Source organism: Panthera onca, chromosome D1, assembly GCF_046562875.1.
Source record: "Panthera onca isolate mPanOnc1 chromosome D1, mPanOnc1 haplotype 2, whole genome shotgun sequence".
NCBI classification, from domain to species: domain Eukaryota; kingdom Metazoa; phylum Chordata; class Mammalia; order Carnivora; family Felidae; genus Panthera; species Panthera onca.
The window spans coordinates 15,269,165-15,282,016 of record NC_138348.1 but is presented as its reverse complement, the minus strand read 5'-3'; the positions used below and the strand labels follow the sequence as shown (position 1 = coordinate 15,282,016).

At 47.5% G+C, this 12,852-nt stretch overlaps 1 protein-coding gene across 1 annotated transcript in view; it reads left to right on the top strand.

The window, feature by feature from the left end:
- Window positions 1-12,852, top strand: part of PTPRJ (protein tyrosine phosphatase receptor type J) — a 172,548-nt gene that overhangs the window by 141,688 nt on the left and 18,008 nt on the right. The window contains exons 11-18 of the mRNA XM_078433472.2: window positions 2,468-2,599; window positions 4,054-4,264; window positions 4,378-4,502; window positions 6,756-6,843; window positions 9,574-9,615; window positions 10,635-10,643; window positions 10,749-10,836; window positions 12,722-12,812. Of these exons, the coding sequence (XP_078289598.2) occupies window positions 2,468-2,599; window positions 4,054-4,264; window positions 4,378-4,502; window positions 6,756-6,843; window positions 9,574-9,615; window positions 10,635-10,643; window positions 10,749-10,836; window positions 12,722-12,812 (786 nt within the window). The remainder of the gene's footprint in view (window positions 1-2,467; window positions 2,600-4,053; window positions 4,265-4,377; window positions 4,503-6,755; window positions 6,844-9,573; window positions 9,616-10,634; window positions 10,644-10,748; window positions 10,837-12,721; window positions 12,813-12,852) is intronic.

Here is a 12,852-nt window from a genome sequence, read left to right as displayed (position 1 = left end):
CAACCTGGGTTTGATTCTAAGTTCTGCCTTTTACTAGCTGTGCGATCTCAGAGAAGCTGCGTAACCTCTATGAGCCTTTTTCTTCGTTATAAAAAGGGGAAGTAAGACTAGCTTTCAGGACTGTTAAACAAATTAGATGAGGTAATTTGTATGGAAGGCCACTTGACAGCGGCCATGTATGGCTGCTCAGGTTGTGCAGCACACAATTCCAGGGGATACCATTCATATGGACTACAGTGTGCATGGGGCTCCTTGGAGTTGTGTAGTCCACACTGTAGAGGATGGCCCTGGGTCACACTCCTTTGGGTTTCTGCAGCACTCTAGAACATAATGGAAATAATGAACCTTTTTGTAGTTCTCTTTAATCACGTCATCTCTTGAGCTGCTGAGGAACATCAGCCACATCTGATTTGGTATCTCTAGGGCTACGCTCAGTGCCTGGTGAAGAGAAGGAACTTGTCAGAAGTAGTTTCTGAGCCTGAACAGTATGGTAGGGTTGGATAATGACCACTTACTTAGTCCAGGGATTCTCTTACTTTCTATTCTGTAGCTCTCCCTTTCCTCAGATGAATTTTCATATACAAATTTAACACGTCTTTTATTTACTAGAAAAGCGGAGCTGCAATTTCCCCAGGAGAGGTAGGAAGCGTTGGTGGGATGGGTAAATCTGGGGGAATTGAAGTGATGGTCTTTTAACCAATATTTGTTTGTTGCACCGTGTGTGCCTGGGGTAAGGGACACCGGTGAGTAAGGCAGACGGGGCCCCTGGAGCATAGGATTCAGCTAAGCAGAGAGAGGGAAAGCGTTTCCAGTCTTGCAGGTAGATGAGTTAGCCTGCCACCCACAGTCTAGTCCTCTCTGGGCAGCTCAAAGGCAGAGCGCTGGGGGGGAATCCTGGGAGCCTGTGTTAGGAAGTCTGGCCAGGCGGTTGGCGATTAGACCTGGGAACGGCGCCTCCAAGCGGTCACTGCTGTCAGTTACTTGAGTGGTTGCCGAAGCCTGGTTCAGAGCTGCAACGGCCCGGTAGAAAATGTGAGTCTCCTGCAGAATTTAACCTTTTTTAGGAGCTGCGTTAAAAAAGGTAAGAAGGAACAGCTGGCATTGATTTCAATCACATTTTATTGAATTATGTTGAAAACATTATCGTTTCACTGGGTGAAGTAATTTGTGTGATCTCTGTGAAGTCGATTACTGATGAGATACTTTGCATTCTTTTTTCGTGCTAAGTCTTTGACGTCCAGTCCGTGTTTCATGTGTGTGGCTCATCCGAGTTTGGGCTGGTCATATTTTCAGAGCTAACTGTTCCGGGTGGCTGGCGGCTGCCGTGCTGGCCAGCGCACGTGTGGGAGCCTCGCGGTGGTGTTTTTGTTCAGCTTTCTCAGCCTCCTGGAATCTTGACACACTAATGAAAACACTCAAACTGTACGTGGGAGACAAATTTAGGTAGAGTGCATGTGTGTATGGTGTGTGTGTGTGTGTGTGTGTGTGTAGAAGGATCATCTTTAATTCAGCATTTTCTTCTTTCGTGTTCATCCAGAGGGTGACCGCACAAGCTCATCTCAGAAAGGGGAGGCATGTCATCATGAGGGTCACTCGTGGGACATTCCTGTGTGTGCTTTTCTGGTTTCTAGGAAGAGGGTCGGTCGGGTTTCTCTGGTTGGCATTTTAAACCAACTCAGGCAAAAATGAGGACTTTAGTGTGAAGGATGTGGAACAGGAACACAGCCAGGTCTCAGGAGAAAGTGCCTTCTCTCCATTGCAGCTTTGCTTCCCTCTGGGTATCTGTTCTGTTCCATCATGGTCCTCAGCGACCAAGCCATCTGGTGCCGCGTCCACGCAGTGGGCAGGTGCTGCGGACAGCTCCCTCCTTGAGTTCCAGCCACACAGGCCTTTTATCTGTCGCTCTCCTCCTGCCCTGCTTTTCAGGATACGGCACCTGCCGCCTCTGGGTCAGAAGGGGCTGGGGAAACATAGGAGAGGGAGGTTGTTTTCAACTAGCAAGTTTGCCGGGAGCCTTCTCCAGGCATGTGGCGGGGCACGCTGGAGGTGCCATTGTGAGCTGGGGGAATCTGCAGCTCTGCCTTCCACTGCCCTTCCCTGCCCCTTGCTCTGGATGAGCCCAGCACACCACTCCCACAGCAAGGGCAGGACTTGAGGGCATGGTAGCAAATGCCTCCTTAATCATTTTGTTCTTTTTTTTTTTTTTATATATTTCTTATTTTGAGAGAGAGAGAGAGAGAGATCGAGAATGAGCACGAACAGGGGGAGGGGCAGAGAGAGAGGGAGACACAGAATCCGAAGCAGGCTCCAGGCTGTCAGCACAGAGCCCGACGCGGGGCTCGAACCCATGAACCACGAGTTCATGACCTGAGCCGAAGTCAGATGCTTAACCAACTGACCCACCCAGGCACCCCTCTTCTTTGATTTTAAATGGTGGGTGATCATGTTTTGTTTTGTTCTGTTTTAGATCCCCCTTCTCCAGACGGATCCCCGAATATTACATCCATCAGTCACAATTCGGTAAAGGTTGAGTTCAGTGGGTTTGAAGCCAGCCACGGACCCATCAAAGCTTATGCGCTCATTCTCACCACTGGGGACGGTAAGGAGGGGTCAGTTACGGGTTAAACAGCCAGTGAGCTGTGTCGTGACCGGGTGCCATTCCTGTGCCCACTGAGGCACATTAGAGCTACAAATATGTGTCTGTTTTTACACTGTAGCCCACGCTTTGGCACTGAGAAGCGGGTGGGTGAGCTATTTGCCCGACGGTCTAGGTCAGGATTGACAGGCCTTCTGTAAAAAGCTGGATTGCAAAGAGTTTAAGCTTTGCAGGCCATGCAGTCTCTGTTGCGGCCACCTGACTCTGCTGTTGTGGCACAAGACCGCCGCGGAAGATGTGTGAAGAATGAGTGTGGCTGTTCCCATAAAATGTTGTCTACCGGAAGGGGTGGCTGGCTGGATTTGGCCTGTGGATCCTACCTTGCTGACCTCTGATCTAGGTTTTTCTTCTCTTTTACAACACAGGGCCCTCGAGGTGGCAGAATATTAGTCTTAAGCAACTCTCTCTCTTTCCCTCTCTCACCCACACGCTCACATACCCACACCCACCCCCCCCGCCACCATACTCAAAGGGTGGCTGTCTCTTGAAGGAAAACAGAAAGTGGTTTGCATTTGTGGTAGGAACTTGCAAAGAGCCATCCTCACAGCTGAGAGTGGAGGAGGCCCCCAAGCCCCCTTTCCTGACAGGGCTCCTTTACATTCTTTGGTGGGAAGGAGGGCACGACTAGAGGGTGTCTTTGTTAGCTGTGTGTGGGTGCTTTGCACAAGGCTGGGCTTTCAGGACCCAGTTCTGTTGTTTTTGTTGATTCTTTAAATATGAATCACGCAGGGGCACCTCTGTCCGTTCTCTCAGCCCATGATAACTGCCCTCACCTCCTCGAGGACGTAGAGATCAAGCACCTTGTAAGGGGAGTGGGGATCCTGAAAGACAAGGACTTTGCTGGTGTCATAAACGCACGGCAGAGTTTCAACAACTAATGCTGAGATCTCTCAGTCTCTCTGGCTTTTTGTTTGGGGTCTGTTTCAAGTCGTTGTGTTGGAAAGGTTTTCGGCAACATCCAAGCTTATACCTTCGCCGAATGAAGGAGGCAGTATTTCCTAGTGACCACAATGACCAGTACCAGCCTGTGGTGGATGAGACCACACGCTCCAAGCTGATGGTCTGGGTTAGAAATCAACCCCACTGTGTGGGCGGTGTGGCCTTGGGCCCAGGTCCTGCTAGCTTTCCCGGCCTTCATTTTCCCATCTGTAAGATGGGACTAGTCAACGTATGTGATGAGACTCTTGTTAGTTGCTATCGTTTAGTGCAGAGAGATTATGTAAGTCAAACAGTTAGAACTCAACAGAGGTAAAGCCTGGACCGAGAGCACCCTTGTGCTCTGTCATCACTGTAATCGTTATCACCCAGTGTCAATGTCATTATGTAGACGTGGGCGAGACGTAAACCTTTGTCTGGAATCCCTTTCTCAGGACTTTCCTTCTGTGTGTCTTTCTTAGCTGTTCGCCCATCTGCAGATGTTTTGAGATATACATATGAAGATTTCAAAAAGGGGGCCTCAAATACTTACGTGACATACCTCATAACAACAGAAGAAAAGAGACGTTCTCAGGACTTGTCTGAAGTCTTGAAATACGAAATTGACGTTGGGAACGAGTCGACCACGCACGGCTATTACAACGGCAAGCTGGAACCCCTGGGCTCCTATCGGTAATGCCTGGTGGTTCTTGCCCTTTGGGGCTGAGCCTCCCAAGCGCAAAGCCCTACGTGCCTGGGGTGGTGGCCATGTCTCAGCAGCCTCTTTCCTTCTTGTCATCCTACAGGGCTTGTGTGGCCGGCTTCACCAACATCACCTTTAACCCTCACAATGACGGACTCATAGATGGGCCCGAGAGCTACGTGTCCTTCAGTCACTATTCGGATGCTGTTTTCTTGCCCCAGGATCCAGGTAGAGAAAGAACAGCGGTGCTGTTAACATTTCAGTGGGTTTTCGCTTCTGGTGTCCACAGGAAGCCTGGATTTGTGTCTGCCATCAATTCTCATATTCACGTGGCTCCAGGAAGCAGGTCTTGGCCGCCTGGGAGGGCTGGGCTCTCCTCCTAGAAGTTGAGATGTCACCAGGATCCATGTCTGTTCCCTCGACTGAGGTCCCCACGAGCCCCCACCCCACACTCTCCCTTCTCCGAGTGCCAGCTACACTTCCACTCTGCAAACACTGCATAGGCCTTTGTTGTCAGTGTGGTTATTTGTGTGACCATGTGCCAGGCACACAATTTCACTTTCGGTACATAGAGCCTTCGAATGTGAGGGTTGGAAGGAGCCACAGAAATCGTCTTGTCCCGTTCCTCTTTTAGAAATGAGGCTGTTAAGTCCCAGAGAGGGGCAGTGACTTGCCGAAAGTTACACAGTGGCTCAGAGGCAGGCCTGACAGTCTTGCCTCAGACTCCTTGTCAAGCACAGCCGTGTTTTGTCACACAGAATCATTTAGGAGCTTCAAGGACCCAAGCGGGGTACATACTCTGCCTTCAGGCCAGAGACAACATGACTAACTGGTTTGTTAGTTGGTCTGGTTTTTGTACTCGATAGTTGTTGGCTTTGGGAAAGAAGCCCCAGAAGCAAAGTGCAGGGAGTCCCTGCAGCCTTCCCCAATAAACAAAAGGGTGTTATGTCCCAAGAGTACAGAGCTGTTGGTATTTCCGCTCACACGTGGGTGTTAGTCTCACAACGTCAGAGGTGGCAGGAACCATGTGGAACATTTTGGCTTGTAGTCTTTATTTTATTTGATTTATTTATTTTAAAATTTTTTTTAACGTTTATTTATTTTTGAGACAGAGAGAGACAGAGCATGAATGGGGGAGGGGCAGAGAGAGAGGGAGACATAGAATTGGAAGCAGGCTCCAGGCTCCGAGCCATCAGCCCAGAGCCCAATGCAGGGCTCGAACTCACGGACCGCGAGATCGTGACCTGAGTCAAAGTCGGATGCTTAACTGACTGAGCCACCCAGGTGCCCCTTGGCTCGTAGTCTTTAAACACTGGTTACTCCACCAAACAAGAGCCAGTCAGGAGATCCTGTCTGCTGCCACCCAACCTCCACGAGAGCGTTTCTGCCTGGCTTTCTATTTTATTTATTTATTTTTTAAATGGTTTATTTATTTATTGTTAAAAAAATTTTTTTATTCTTTATTTATTTTTGAGAGAGAGAGAGACAGTGAGGCAGAGTGTGAGTAGGGGAGGAACAGAGAGAGAGGGAGGCACAGAATTCAAAGCGAAATCCAGGCTCTGAGCGGTTAGCACAGAACCCGACATGGGGCTTGAACCGCAAGATCATGACCTGAGCCAAAGTCGGACGCTTAACTGACCGAGCCACCCAGGCGCCCCAAATGTTTATTTATTTATTTTTAAAAAAAAAATTTTTTTTTTTTTTAACATTTATTTATTTTTGAGACAGAGAGAGACAGAACATGAACAGGGGAGGGGAAGAGAGGGAGACACAGAATCTGAAACAGGCTCCAGGCCCTAAGCTGTCAGCCCAGAGCCCGACGCGGGGCTCGAACTCACGGGCCGTGAGATCGTGACCTGAGCCGAAGTCGGACGCTTAACCGACCGAGCCACCCAGGCGCCCCCAAATGTTTATTTTTGAGAGAGAGAGCGCACAAACGGGGGAAGGGTCAGGAGCGGGGACAGAGGATCTCAAGCAGGCTCTGTGCTGACAGCAAAGGGTCCGATGCGGGGTTCAAACTCATGAACCGCGAGATCCTGAGCTGAGCCGAAGTCAGATGCTCAACCGACTGAGCCACCCAGGCACCCCCTGGTTTTCTATTTTATATATTGGGCTGCTGCATGCAATTTCATGTGAAGAAAGGCATCTGCGATAAGAACAACTTGAAAATCGCAGATGGCCCAGTTCTTTAAGTTTGCAGTTGAGGTTACTCAGGAGAGAGGAGCACTGACTTTCTCAAGACCAGCCTGTTATGGTGGACTGGGGATAGGGAACCCGGATCCCAAATGCCCAGGCTAACTTTATGTCCAAAGGCATTTAACACACACACACACACACACACACACACACACACACACACTCACACACACACACACACACACACACACACACACACACACTCACACTCTGGTTTGAGGACCCTGGGTCGGTTGTTTGTTCGTGAACATCTTCTGAAGTGCTTTCCATTTGGACTTTTCTCAGGTGTCATCTGTGGAGCAGTTTTTGGGTGTATCTTTGGTGCGCTGGTAATTGTGGCTGTGGGAGGCTTCATCTTCTGGAGGAAGAAGAGGTGACTGTTGCTCATGTTAATGATAATACCCTACTTTTTTTTTTTTTAATGTTTTTTTATTTTTGAGAGAGGAGAGAGAGACCGAGCACGAACGGGGGAGGGGCAGAGAGAGGGAGACACAGAATCTAAAGCAGGCTCCAGGCTCTGAGCTGTCAGCACAGAGCCCGAAGTGGGGCTGGAACTCATGACCGTGAGATCATGAACTGAGCTGAAGTTGGATGCTTAACTGACTTTGAGCCACCTAGGCACCCCGATAATACCCTACTTTTTATTTTTTAAATTAAAAACTTTTTTTTCTACGTTTTATTTTTATTTTTGAGAGGAAGAGAGAGAGAGAGAGACAGAACATGAGCAGGAGAGGAGCAGAGAGAGAGGGAGACCCAGAATCTGAAGCAGGCTCCAGGCTCTAAGCTGTCAGCACAGAGCCTGATGTGGGGCTCGAACCCACAGACTGTGAGATCATGACCTGAGCAAAAGTCGGATGCTTAACTGACTGAGCTACCCAGGTGCCCCGATAATACCCTAGTTTTTTTTTTTTTTTTTTTTTTTAATTTTTTTTAACATTTATTTATTTTTGAGACAGAGAGAGACAGAGCATGAACGGGGGAGGGGCAGAGAGAGAGGGAGACACAGAATCAGAAGCAGGCTCCAGGCTCTGAGCCATCGGCCCAGAGCTTGACGTGGGGCTCGAACTCACGGACCGTGAGATTGTGACCTGAGCCGAAGTCGGACACTTAACCGACTGAGCCACCCAGGCGCCCCGATAATACCCTAGTTGTTAAAGGAGGTTTTTACTCTGGAAAATTTCAGACATTCTCACAGTTGGAAGGACTCGTGTCACGAGTTCCCATGTCCCCGTCACCCAGGCTCTTCACTATCTGGCCAGTTGTACTTCGTCTCAGCCGCTATGGCATCAGGTCGGGGCAAATGCTGCAGTGTGCAGTGCTCCTTTCGAACAGTGCCCTCTGGTCCACAAGTCAGTGTTGAGGTGTTAAGAGATTTCATTAAAATTAAAAAAAAATTTTTTTAAGTTTATTTATTTTGAGAGACAGAGAGAGTGGAGGAAGGGCAGAGAAAGAATCCCAGGCAGGCTCCATGCTGTCAGTGCGGAGCCCGATGCGGGGCTTGAACTCACGAACCGTGAGATCATAACCTGAGCCGAACCCAAGAGTCGGATGCCTAACCGACCGAGTTGCCCGGGAGCCCCAAGAGATTTCATTCGAGAGTTAGCTAAGTTTGAACACATGCTCTGACTTACTAGTGGTTAGGGAGCTTCGCTGTAATGTCCACATAGTCTGTGATGTAGGGATAATAACGGGACCTAACTTGTGACAGGGGGAGCGTAAAATAAATACAAGGCTTCAACAGTGCCTTGGACCCTGTATGCTACTATTGTTATCTGTACAACTACCCTTCGAGGTAGTTAAATAGTAAAAAAAAAATCGCAGCTCTGTTTTGCTAGCTCACTCTGCACCTGGATTTGTGTCTTCTGTCAAATCTCATACTCATCGGGGCTCTAGGAGGAAGATCTTTAAAGCCGCCTTGCAAGGAGGCACAAGCTGAGTGTGGGAAGCGTGGAAATGAACTTGAACTTGGTGTTTGCACTTCATTGCTCAGTCTCCTGTTTGACCGTGTGGCCGTTGAAGCCTGCGTATCAGCTGGGGTTCATTCCTGGTTGTCAACTTCTGCCAGTTGGAGAATTTCATTCTGGCTCAGAGTTCCTTGATGTAACTCTGCCCTGTCCCTCTGCCGCCATCTTGCCCTGTAGGGCTGACAGGCAGAGTAAAAAAAATGTCTTCTGAGGGAGGGGTCAAAGCAGCTTTATTGTTTCTTGTTAAAATAAAAGTTATACATGCTTGTGGCCCCCCCCCCCCCCCCAAAATACAGAAGATCAAAGACACAGGATGATTCATAATCACAGCCCAAAACGACTCTGAACATTGATAGGATCGTGAAACTCACACACAAGTGGAATCCTATTATGTGTATTATTTTCTAGTCTGCGTTATTATTTAAGACATTGTGGACAGCTTTAAATCTTCATTTTAAGTGGCTGTGGAGTATTCAATTGTACAGAAATTACTCAACCAATTTTCCAGATGTTTTCAGGTTTGTTCTTTGGTTTTTTGTTTTTGCCACAGTAATCTTTGAGCACATTCCTGATTATTTCCTTAGGCTAAATTCCAAGGTGGGCAGTTGCTGGGACAGTGGGTATGATGCATGTTTTCAGTTTGATACGCACTGCCAGGGTGCCCTCCAGAGGGTTATTTTTATTTTTTTATTTTATTATTATTATTTTTTAACACCAGTATGGGGTTTGGCCAGCAATGCAGGAGAATGCCAGATGCCCCGCCTCCATATCTACAGTGGCTATATTTTCTGATTTATTTCATTAACTCATCAGAAAGGCCTTTCTCAAGAAACAGCATGAAAAAATGAGTCTGGCTTTACCAAAGGGTCAGCTGCTGATGTATTTTTACCCAAAGATATTCCTAAAAGTTGCCCGAGCAAGATTCTTCCATACTTTTGGATGGTATGAAAGAGAGTTACTTCACAGATTTGTAATCAGTGTTTGCTGCTTAGACCATGAAGCTTAGTATTAGCGAATGGGATTTAGTGCCATATGTGAACTAATGCCCGGGGAAAAGGCCTTTTGTAGATACGTTGAAGGGGAAAAAACACAGCATTACCCTTTCTTGGTCTAATGGGTCTTTGTTTCTTTCAAAACAGGAAAGAAGCAAAGAATAATGAAGTATCCTTTTCTCAAATTAAGTAAGTCTCTGGAGTTATGGCTTTAAAACATTTAATCCCCCAGTCTGCTCAATGACTATCTAGAGAATTTTTATTTTACTTTATTTTTTATTGTTTAAAAAATTTTTTGAAGTTTATTTATTTTGAGAGAGCAGGCGAGTGGGGGAGGGGCAGAGAAAGAGTGATAGAGAATCTCAGGCAGGTTCAGTGCTGTCAGAGAGGAGCCCGATGTTGGGGGGCTTGAACTCACGAACTGTGAGATCATGACCTGATTTGAAACCAGGAGTTGGAGGCTTAACCGACCGAGCCACCCCGGTGCCCCTCTAGTGAATTTTTGATGGAACTTGCTGTCATTTTTCCTGATTGACACATTTGGCCTTGATCATGCAGGAGTTCTTGCTAACTTTGTTTTTCTGCAAGGACTCTCTGTTTATTAGTCTCCCGAAGCTGCCTGCTTCCTTGCCGTGTTCTACTATGGCAAGTAGAACCTTACTTCCATATTCTACCAATAAATATGTATTTTCTGATTTTTTGTTTTTTTGAGAGCATGAGTGAGGGTGGGGGTGGGGCAGAGAGAGAGGAAGGGAGGGAGGAAGAGAGAGAGAGAGAGAGAGAGGGAGAGAGAGGGAGGGTGGGAATGTCTTAAGCAGGCTCATGCCTAGAGCGAAGCCTGATGCCAGGACTCTATCTCACAACCTTGAGATCATGACCTGAGCCGAAATCAAGTCAGACCCTTAACCGACTGAGCCACCCAGGTGCCCCTCATATTTTGTGATTTTTGAGAACAAATAAACGGGTTATCAATAGGTAGGAGACCTTGTGTAAAGTCACAAAGCCCATCAGTTACATGACAGGCTCTAGAAGGGAGATTTCCTGATTCACACGTTTCATTGTTTTGTAAATAACATTCTATTGACACGCCCTCCCCCCATTATACTCTGGTTTTGTTCCTCTGGGAAGATGTTTACTATCATTTCTAGAGTCATGATCCAGTCGGTGTTTCTAATTCTTATTCTTTTCTTTCCCTTTCTATGATGAAGACCTAAAAAGTGAGTAGCCTCTTTAATTTTTAAATAACTTGTCTTTTTCTGTTTTGAGCATGAACTTCACTGGATGTAAAAAAAAGTCTTCATAAGCTGTTTTTATTTTCTTAGATCCAAGTTAATCAAAGTGGAGAATTTTGAAGCCTACTTTAAGAAACAACAAGCGGACTCCAACTGTGGGTTTGCAGAAGAATATGAAGTACGTGGTTGTAAATAACGTATTCTTAGTTGCTTTATGTTTCTCCTGCAAGTTGGAAAACCGTCTGTTTTTATTGCGTGGGGGAGCGCTGGATAAGAGGCGGCCCTCTTAGAGGGGAGAGGAACTCTGTCAGGTAGACCTCAGGGGTCCTAGTGGCCCTGTGGGCTGCGAGCACTTAGGTGTACCCTCGCTTCTAGTGGTTTGTGTGTTCAATCTTGTTGATAAATGAAGATTATGCGGAGAGGGAGAGAGAGCGAAAGGTAGAGAAACTAGGCGTTCAAGTTCAAGTCTGAGGGCTGTTAACTGGGGTAATTAGGAAGCTGTTCTGGCTGGCATTTCCGGGCTGGGGCTTGACGGCTGTGTGGCCGACATTGATTCCGGAGCATTCTGTGAAGTCCTGCGGAAAGAGTTTCTGCCTGTCAGTCCCCATGTGCTCTACCCCCCACAGCAGCTTGGCCGAGCACACTCGCCCTCCCTGGGCTGCCCTGCTGTGGTCTCTGCCTTTATTGAATCTACTCCCTCTTTGCTTTGGTTTCCTGCGGCTGCAATGACAAATCACCACAAACTGGTGGCTTGAAACAACAGAAATTTATTCTCTTGCAGTTCTGGAGGCTATAGTAAGTCCAAAGTCAAGGTGTCAGCAAGGCAGTGGTCCCTCCAAATCTCTGGGGGAGAACCTCTTGCTTGCCTTTTCTGATTCGGGTGGCTCCACGCGTTCCGTGGCTTAGGGCCCAGTCACTCCACTCTCTGTGGTCTCCTCCTCCTGCTCCCCGTGGTTCCCCTCTGGATGTCTTGTGTATCAGGGACACTTATTGGATTTAAGACCCACCCACATAATCCAAGATGATCTCACCTCAACGTTGTCAACCTAAATACATCTGCAAAGACTCTTTTCCAAAATAAGGTCACATCCACAGGTTGTAGGAGTTAGGAAGGGGGCCTGGCTTTTTTGGGCCTGCCATTGAACCTAGTGTGCAACTCAAAGCACAGCCCAGGAGGACTTAAATTCTCTTTCTACCTGTTTCATCTGTGACATGTGGTGTTTATTTAATTCTGCCTCGTTGTAACATCAGTTATTTCTAAATTAAAAAAAAAATTTTTAATGTTTATTTACTTTTGAGAGGGAGAGAGAGAGAGAGAGAGAGAGAGAGACAGAGAGACAGCATGAGCGGGGGAGGGGCAGAGAGAGAGGGAGACCCAGAATCAGAAGCAGGCTCCAGGCCCTGAGCTGTCAGCACTGAGCCTGATGGGGAGCTGGAACTCACGAACCATGAGATCATGGCCTGGCCGAAGTCAGATGCTTAACTGACTGAGACCCCCAGGCACCCTGATGTTAGTTATTTCTGCCTGTGCCTCTCTCCCGGGGTGTAAGCACCTGGAAGGCAAGGATTATCCTTTTTCTTTTATTTTAACCTCTGCATTAGTTTCCAAGGGCTGTGGTCACAAAGCACTAAAACAACAGCAAATCCTTCTCTCACAGTTCTGGAGGCCAGTGGACCTAAATCAAGCTGTTGCTAGGGCTGTGGTGCCTCCGAAGCCTCTAGAAGAAGCTCCCGCCTGGCTTCCCCAGCTTGTAACAACCTAAGTCCTATGCCTGCCTTCACCTCAGCATGGCCGCCTCCTCTTGAGTGTCTATCTCAGGGCCTCTTCTTCTGTAAAGACGTCAGTCCTGTTGGATTAAGGCTCCCCGTCCCTAATCCACTATGACCTCATCTTATTTTGAGGACAAATACGGCTGCATTCCCCGGTCCTGAGGGTTAGAACTCCAACATACCTTTAACTCAAAACACCTCTGCCTTCACACTTTGTTTTGTCCTACGCGATGCTCAGTATAAATAATATCTGGACACTAACTAAATGGACTACTCGTTTGTTTTGTTTTCAGGATCTGAAGCTTGTTGGAATTAGTCTACCTAAATATACAGCAGAACTGGCTGAGAACAGAGGAAAGAATCGCTATAATAACGTTCTGCCGTGTGAGTTGTTTTTTCCACAAGATCTTCCCTTTTGTCTGTC